General features: G+C 35.7%; 1 protein-coding gene and 1 pseudogene across 1 annotated transcript; one reads left to right on the forward strand and one right to left on the reverse strand.

The window, feature by feature from the left end:
- LOC113328556 (B3 domain-containing protein Os06g0194400-like) lies at window positions 1–680 on the forward strand. The gene is made up of 4 exons (XM_026575635.1): window positions 1–114; window positions 187–291; window positions 374–581; window positions 670–680. The coding sequence occupies exons 1-4, from the start codon at window positions 1–3 to the stop codon at window positions 678–680; spliced, it is 438 nt and encodes a 145-aa protein (XP_026431420.1).
- A 1,917-nt stretch (window positions 681–2,597) lies between these two features.
- LOC113328575 lies at window positions 2,598–5,752 on the reverse strand (annotated as a pseudogene).
- Between the last annotated feature and the right edge of the window lie 3,725 nt (window positions 5,753–9,477).

The following is a 9,477-nucleotide window of genomic DNA, read 5'->3' on the forward strand; positions in this document are numbered from 1 at the left end:
ATGGTGAGCAAATATGAAGCAGCAAGGTTACAGAGAATGGAAGAAAACAAGAAGAGAATGGAAGAGCTCAAACTCAACAGTTTAGCTCTCAGTTTCAAAAACTCCTCCTCTCAGGTATGTCTCATGATGCAATCTTCACATTTACTCAGTTCTTCTTTGAAACCCTAACTTTTCTGTTCCCTGTAGCCAAAACCTGCACCAAAACGAAGAATGGTTCAGAAAAGGCTGGAGTTTGTTGAAGTACGAAGATCAAGCCGCAACGTGGACAAACCCAAGCCGGTTTATAAAGAAGTGAGTGTGGTCTTTTACTTCATCATTTTTTTTTCCTCTGACTAGTTAGTTATTATTAATTACTAACTTGTTGTTCTTGCAGGTTTTTGTTTTTGAGTATGAAAGTGCTACTAGAAGAAACCATTCAAGACCTAGAGGAGGGTTGAGAGAGAATTTCCCAGTAGCAAGCGAGAAAGAAAGAGCAATTGCAACTGAGAAAGCGTGTGAAATGGAATTATCTATTGGAAATAATAATAATAATAACTTTCCATCTTTTGTTAAACCTATGCTTCATTCTCATGTTAACCGCGGTTTTTGGTTGGTAAGTGATAAGCAGTATTTGTTTGTTTTAATTTGGTTTTTAATAATTGGAACTGTTTTAATTGGTTTTTAATGTAGGGATTACCTAATAGGTTTTGCAAGAGGTACTTACCTAAACGGGATGCATCAATTACATTGGTTGATGAAAAAGGGGAAGAGTGGGTTACAAATTACCTTGCCAAGAAGGTTGGCTTAAGCGCTGGCTGGAGAGGATTTGCCTTGGATCACCAACTAATTGATGGTGATGCTTGTGTTTTTCAATTAACCAAGCCTACCCAATTTAAGGTACGTGATAATATGAAACTTGATTTGTTTTCATCAAGAATTAAGATTTTAGTATGTTAGCCTATCTGTAATACTTGTTTGGTTCTGACAATATTCTTTAGGAATCTATTGTTCTTCAAAATGCTGTTACATCTGTCCTTTAAATTTTAATTACCTTTCATTTGTAGGTTTACATAGTCCAGGCAGGTGGTGTTTCATATGGTGAAGAATCCTCCTCGGCTGGTGTTTCAAATGGCGAAGATTCCTCATAGACTCAAATCAGGTAATTTGCTTAACATCTTCCTTTATGGTATTGCAAGTTTTGATGAACTGATGACACAACTTTGGAAAATTAGGTAAGATGTAGGAAGGCTTTTCCCAGAACCCCAACTTGGACCTTACGAAGGAGTAACGGACTAGTTATATGGAAGGTTTCGGCAACAGATGTAGGGAAAGTATTTTGGAGGTTGTTGTTGTTGGATGGTTTTTTTTTTTTTTTTTTTCAAGAGTTTAAATCAAACAGTTGGTTCTTGCTATGTAGTACAATGTCTTGTTTCGAAAATGAAAGAATCCGTGACATTTTTCTGCCACACGCATTTGAGAAAGATTTCATTGTTACATTTTTCTACCCATTGGGTGGTTGCAAATTTGCAATAGCAAACATCAAATACAAGCTAGGATCTACCTTCATGGTATATTGTTTAGCACGAAACATCAAAATACAAGGATCTTTGACAAATAGCGAAACTGGAACTGCTGAAAAAAAAACAGTATGCGGCAGGACTAGTCTTTTAGTGTGATACTTCCAGTAATTTTCCTACCAAAAACAATGAAAAAGTTTGTTTTAATGTTCTAGTCGACTCAAATGTTAAGCCCAATACGAGTCAGGTATGACAAAAATTATCAAACATCTGGCTTATTACGAGTCAGATATAAATTTCGAGTCAGCCACAAAACAAATGGTCTCGATTTGCAATTTTGCATTATATGTGTAGGTTACAAGCCTGTTCGCTAAATTGATGGTGGTGTTAATATTAAATGTGGCCCGTGTGTAGCCCGCCCCATAATGCGTATTTGCCCCTAGTTTGTTTTTTTCCTTTTTCAAAAGATCAGACATCCGATCCGAGTCGGATGCAAGTCTGTTAGCTAAAGTCTGTTAGCTAAATTTGTCCCTCGTCTCTAATGGGCCTGGCCAGTTTGGTGGGGAACTTAATGGTAGTACCTTATTTACGAGCCTGATAGATTAGATATAGCCCGTCCGAAACTCTATTTGCCAATTTTATTACAGACGTTATAGACACAAACAATATATAAGGTAATAATAGTCCCACATCGGTAATTCGGGGTTTGTGAATGTTTTTATAAGGAAAAAAAGTCGGGGATAATATCAGCCAATTGGTGAGGCTTGGAAAGCTTGATTACTCTTGGAAACACTTAACCCTAGGTCTGGGTCATCCTCTGATAAGACACATCTCGTCCCTGGGGCACTTATATATGGGAACTAACTCATCATTTAAATGTGACTTATCCTCACCGGCCTCCACACTCTGTATGCCACCCGTGCCTAAACTATCCAGTGATCCGGGCAACCCCCATCTTACCAGTTGGTTTTTGTTTTTTTTTTCACAGCCTCTCTGTTTACTCCACTCCGTAGGGTAGTTGCCTGCATCACATGATACGCAAAATCTACACGAGTTTTGACAATAACAAATCAACAAATCTAGTCATATAAACAAAAACAATTGACCGGGTTAATCAGCAAATCAAGGTAAAAACTGTAGAGTAACACATAAAATACACAGAATGGATATCTTTTTCTCTACAGGACAATGCTTTAAGGAGATACTAATGTGTGTTTGTGTGCATCTACCTTTTGAAGAAATAGTAACATTTCAAAGATATAAAATACAGATTCACTAGAACGACAAGGATGAAAAAAGGAAAACAAAGGACATGCTGCGATGGTGAATAAAAAATATCCAATTATCTAAAGAGGAGTCGGTCAGTCTGCAAAACCGGTTCAATTTTGCCTTCATAGTCATACACGACCTTCATGACAGAATGAAAGGATATAATAAAACCGACCTCTTTGCCTTGATTGTCGACGAAGGAATTTATCATTTATGTGTCGTAGTGGTCACCAAAATGACCAGACCGGCATACTCAAATGGAGATGGGATGACCCAGCAGCAACAAGACCACTGATATGAGCCATATCTGCCAACAATATAGCCTTTTGCTTGTCGCACACCTACAAATATGTGAAAAGCTTATTTTTTAGTTGGTAGGCTGTATAGAACTAAATATACAGGTGTGATAGAAGGAAATAAAATTTGGCCCTATATGCATATTCTATCCTAGCAATATGTTGAGAGTGAGATGGCAACGTTTAGTGAAATGATCCCACTGCGGACAAGAGAGTATAATCAACTGGCAATGCTTTCGCATTGCCAAAGTCCAAAGATGCAAAGAAAAATCCAAACTGAAAAAAAAGTTCAACTGAGCTTGGCTGTACTAGTTTACCTGGTGAATGCGTGCATAATCATAGAAGCGTGAATAAGCACTTGCACCAGCAACTATCAGTTTTGGTTTGAAGAATGTAGCGCTTGTCTCCAACTGGTAATGGAAATTACAGAACAAATTAAAGAAATTATTATCTTCAGCGTTACTTTGTGTGGAAATAGTTACTCCTACTATGCTTGTGAACTTGTGCTGAGCAATAGCTTTCAAAACCAAGTACCTGATCATAATCAATGTAGCACGTGTTCTCATCCAATCGGTATTTTATTATCTCAAAAAACATAGATACAGCGGATATCGTTTTGGTGTCAGTCTGCAGAGAAAAATAAAAACATCAAGATTAATTGAAAATACTGTGTTTCCACGAACATATTACTGACTCGTGCTTGATTGAAAATGCATGTGATAACCATAGCCCGCGTATTAGATCAAGTTCACATTCTGGTTGACACCACTTTAAGTTGGAAATAATCGAGTCAGGATATCCATGGGAACTACCAAACTACCATACTTATGAGCCTAGTAGGTAAAAAGGAAAGAAAAAAAAGAATCTCCCCACTCCGTTGTAAGAGGGATTCGATTTCCAGATTTTCTTTTGGGACAACCACTGATATCCTGTTTGTCTTTTTTTTTATCTGACTAAAATCACCTGACTCACCTGGGTCTGACTCAGTAAGGTCTGACTCAAAAAAATGTTTTGTTTTTTTGACTCAGGTCTGACTCAACTGATTTATTTTATTAGGACAGAATATACCCTTATAAACATCTTAGACCGTATAATCTTACACAAAGAAGTATAGAATGAGCTAGAACCTAACACTGAAAAACAAAATTTTACCCCGGATCTGTCCTTGTGCTGACAATCTCATCCGGGATGTGTTCATCATCCCACATAGAGGTGCATCTTTGTTCAGCATGCACACCCATTTCGATTGACGTGTGTCTACTATGGGACAATATATAGATTAACAGATGTAGCCTAATCCTAGAGAAGCAACAAGACAAGTATACAATATAGCAGATGAATAGTACCTTTGATCCTTCCATCATAAAATTCCAGTCTGCATCTTGCATCCGACCATTGGCATTGCGAGTTCCACTATTTTTTCCAAAACAGCACGTCTTTTCTTTTTCCAAATCTTCTGCTGAAACTCGAACCTATATTGCACAAACGAATAAACAAGTAAACGTTGAAGTTCAAAATAATCTGCATTTTAGACTGGTAGGTCAGAAATCAATGAAAACGAATTATCAATATCTTAGAGAAAAACTCTGCTGGGACTGATATAGCTTGTGATAGTAGTTCAGGCTTGACTACAGGCACAAGCAATTCATATATCGTTTCATCTGCTGACGTTGTAGCATTTTGACACGCACCAAACTCTTCCCCAACACTTTCCAGAAACTTAACAATATCATGATTTGTGTATTTCTTTGTTGCATTGAAAGCAAGATGCTCGACTATGTGAGCAACTCCATGATCATCATCCTATGCACAAATGATCTGCCATGGGAAAGATTAACTCGACTATTCAATCAGGACAGTTACAAAAGAGTACACATCTAGAAAAGAAAACTAGTACAAAACCAGAAAATATCGCATTGAATTCCATCTCGTTCTGACTAAAGTAATTCCCGTCATTTACAAACAACAAAATGTAACTGCACTTTCACTAGAGTTTCTCGATTTTTTCCAATTCATGGCTTGGCATTATCTTAAAACTAATGTCCCACCCATCACCACCGCAGTTGTCACTAGCTTATATCTCCTATGTCTATTACCAATGAACACAGCTCCAGTCAAATGCAGGGGCACACTAGTAAGACATCATCCCCAAACATAAACTCCGCCAAAATCTCTACCATCCTCGTTCCCTTATTGCTAAATTGAACAGTAACCTAATCAAATTTAAACCCAATTCCCTCTAATCCCCAAATTAAAACCCTAAAACCCTTTAATGCAATTAACCTAATGTACAACTACAACCCAAACAAGACCAAATTAACAACACTCAAATAATGAAAATCAAAACTTGAATCAATTCAATGGAAACTACAAACATTTAAAAACTGAACTTTATTCATTAAAAATCAACTTACCCAACTTTAACAGCAAGGGAAAGAGCAACTCCAATCTTAGGTTCAGAACAAACGTAATAGGATCATGGCCTGGGAATGCTTTCTTGTCTAAAGATAAACCATTATAAACGTAATAGAATCAACACTAACTCAAATAAATTGAAGAGACGGAGAAGATGATTTGAAAGAGACGAAAGAAATCAGCTGAGAGAGATTAGGGAAACCTAGGGTTTTTTAGTTCATCATTTGCTGTTCCGTTGAAGGAAGAAGAGGACTGAAAAAAAAATGAAATTGGACGTTTTAGTCTTCTCAGTCGACTCAGACGAGTCAGATGCATGAGTGGTGGGCAGTTTTTTATACCCAACTCTGGAGGGTCCGAACTCCGAACCCAATCACGAGTCAGGTGTGACAAAAATTATCTAATATCTGACTCAGCGTGAAATCAAGCCGTCTGTACGAGTCAGATATAGATTCCGAGTCGGCAAGAAAACAAGCCGTATATAAGGGCAATTCTTATGGCAATGTACAAAATAATATATTTGTTGAGGCAGGTGGATGGGCAAACGTGATTTTGTACTATGAGAAAAGAAGTGGGTGGTTGATCATCAAGCGTCAAGACTGAGAATATCTGCCCGCGTGTGAAAGTTACACTCGACGTTTGATTCACAACCGCGGGCGTGTGAAGCAAAAATGCCAACGATCAAATATCATGCGTCAATTTTCTCAACAACTATAATTTTCAAAACCTATAAATTCCTTCATCTTAGTTCATTTTCACTCACACCACTGCTATTTGTTCTTCTAGAATTCTTCCTAAACAGAATTTTCTTCTTCCTAAACAAACTCTTCTAAACCAAAATTTTCTTGATACAAAATGAGCAACTTGATAAGAAAAGTAGTCAATTATATAAGACACAAAAAGAGATTGAAGACATGAACCGGTACCGCGGCCTGCCACAAATGTAGATTATACTCAAAATCGGGAAGCGGAGTTTGCTCGCTGAGTGGTTCTGCTCCATCATTAATCCAAGGTCATGTGTCGGGACATCAAGAGCGATTTGAGAGTTTTTATAGAATGAGAGGTGGATTTTCAGACTTAAAGGTTGTTTATGAAGGTTTATCCCCTGCAGTCCAAGAAAGGGTTGACAGATATCTTTGTTGTTCACTTTATAGTGTGAAGCCTAGAAAACACAACAACAAAATTGTGAAAGTATTGGAGAAAGGCGGTGACAGACGACACACATGTTCCATTTTCTGGATTTTGAAACTGGTAAGTTTGTTTAACTTTACTTAAATTTTATTTTTTAAATAATCATAAGAATTAACTATAGATGATATTATTCTTGTAATAGGAATTACGCCTCTTGATTTGTATTTCATTTGCGGGATCCCAAGTGGAGTGGGAGCTTATGTATCATACAACCAAAACGAATGGATTTCAAATAATAAATGCCAGACGCTTCTTCCCTCGTTTATGGAAGCACGTGTACTTGAAGATCATAAAAATTTGAAATGAGGTGGGCTATTATGTTAAGCGTTGAAGCATTTTCTTAAGTAAAATAGAAACTTAACAAATGTAGATGACTATCATCAACTCAAAATGATGTTTATCTTATGGTTACTGGGTCAAACATTCTTTCCAAAGTTAACCATTGTTTCTCATATTGGTTGACTTGAAGCGTTGGAAGATCTAGACAAAGCACCAGATTATGAGTAGGCTCTGCAATTTTAGCAGAAATGTATTGTGGTCTGGATCATATTGGGAGACACAACATGCACATCTATGGGTTTGATTTCCTAGGGTTATCATGCCTGGCTCATGATGCAAATATCGTTCCTAGCTAGCCGCCTCCAGAAGAGCATTACATCAAATTTTGTTATCGGTTCATCATTATTCTCAACAGTTGAATGATTAACCATATCTCAGTAATACTATTATCTATGCATACCTAGCTTAATTAGCTGAAGCTGATGTGATGATGTGTTATAGAGTGATATTAAAGCAATATTAAGTCGTAGATAACATTTACCTTAGTTTGTCTCTTTAATCAAGCATGTGACTTCAAAAAACAACTATGATGTAGTATGAGTAAGTAGATGTGACAAGTCTCCCAGATGGGTCAGATTTTTCACAATACGAAATAAGCTTGGGTTTAAGTTCCGAAACACAATTGAGGCATTGGATTTCATCGGTGACAAAGCATGTGTTACCCAGATTATACATTCCAGCCCCCTGATCAAAATAAAATTCATAAAAAATGATAAAGCATGGTGTAACAATAACAAACTAGATAAGAAAAGATCAAAACAACAATGTTTTAATTTTTATGTAGACATCACAAGAAGAAACCAGTAGCAAACTAAACCCTCAAACACAATGGAAAAAAAATCAAAATAGAACCAAAAATGAATCCCACAAAGACAGAGAGGAAAGTGCATTTCACTCACCTCAGCTATCTTTGATTGTGTATCCTTGTCGTCTGAAAAAATCTTCTCCATCGTTATCGCTCTCACCCTCGTCAACATTGTTGTTCCATGGCAACAAGTAGGGATAAACATTTTTTTAACAAAAATGCAAACATAATTTTCTTCTATGCAAAACGCCAAGCAGATAGAATTATAGTAACCTCGTCTGCTTTTTTCATTTTGGATTGATGGATCGATTTGTACCGGCATTTGTGTCGTCGTAATTTCCTTTGAAATAATAAAAAAACATATCTTAATGTTGTATCTGTTATCTCAATTACTCGCTTGAAATTCCAATATCTATTGAAAATAAATATCATTAATTTACATTAACAACATCAACTTATAGCTTTTGTACTAGACTTGAACCAAGAAAGAAAAAAAATCATATGAATCATATCCGACTTTCGTCTATCAAAAATGGTTGATAAAGTTAGAAACATTATCATTATCATCAGTCAAAAATGATGGAAAACGTAAATGAAAAGAACGATAAAATGTTCTTCGTCGCAGCCCGTCTTAGAAGATAGCAAGTGTTCTCGTTATTACTACGTTATTAATTAATTAAATGTCTATCTTACAAATGGATCATTACCTGATCTCACGAATAGATAATCACAAAACAAGGTAGGTGCAACACACAAACAAATCTTTATTATGCCGAATAAAAAGCCAAACGTTACATGAAAAAACACTACAGTATAACATATATATAAGAATATCAACAAGACATATAAAAAATTCTTATATATGTTAATTTTATTAGAACATGAAGTTCACTTTGAAAAGGTACAGGCTAATTTTAACACATTTATGTAATAAAAACATGAAAATGATATTATGATAAACAAATATTTATTAGAAATGTTCAAATTATTCATAAGATTTCTATTTCTTTTACCATGTATGTAAAAACTATGTTTAGTTTGTAACAATTCATACAATCATGAACAGAAGACTATATATAGGAGGGAGATCCGTGGACACTCTTATATGCACAATATCATACATGATTTGCGTCATTTTCTTCACAAAACTCAAACGAAAATGAATTTAAATCTAATATTTTGATGATGCATTCCTATTATAAGATTCTACATTCCTATCAAAAATGAGCATGATTCAAGATACCAAACCTCATCATCTACCAACCTTAATTTCGACCGCTAACTTTTAATGGCAGATTTTCAAATCTGGTAGATGGTGGCGTTATACGCCTCGAATTGTGCTCATTTTTGGTATGAATGTAGAGTCTTATAAGAGATACTTACCATCAAAATAATATATTTAAATTAATTTTCGTTTGAATTTTGCAAAGAAAACAACACGAATCATGTATGATACTGTGCACATAAGAGTGTCGCTATAATATCAAATTATTCTTATATGGAGGTAAAATGATTAAAATGGGATGACAACAAAATAATTATTACTTATTCTAATATAGATTCTATTCTTATTTATAACTAGCCTAAGTTGGGAACATAAAGTTTTATTTTATATGAAGGTTCGACTGTATAATTATTTACTACTAAACAGTAGCATACATCGCACTAC

This window comes from Papaver somniferum, unplaced genomic scaffold (genome assembly GCF_003573695.1).
Source record: "Papaver somniferum cultivar HN1 unplaced genomic scaffold, ASM357369v1 unplaced-scaffold_11, whole genome shotgun sequence".
Lineage (NCBI taxonomy): Eukaryota > Viridiplantae > Streptophyta > Magnoliopsida > Ranunculales > Papaveraceae > Papaver > Papaver somniferum.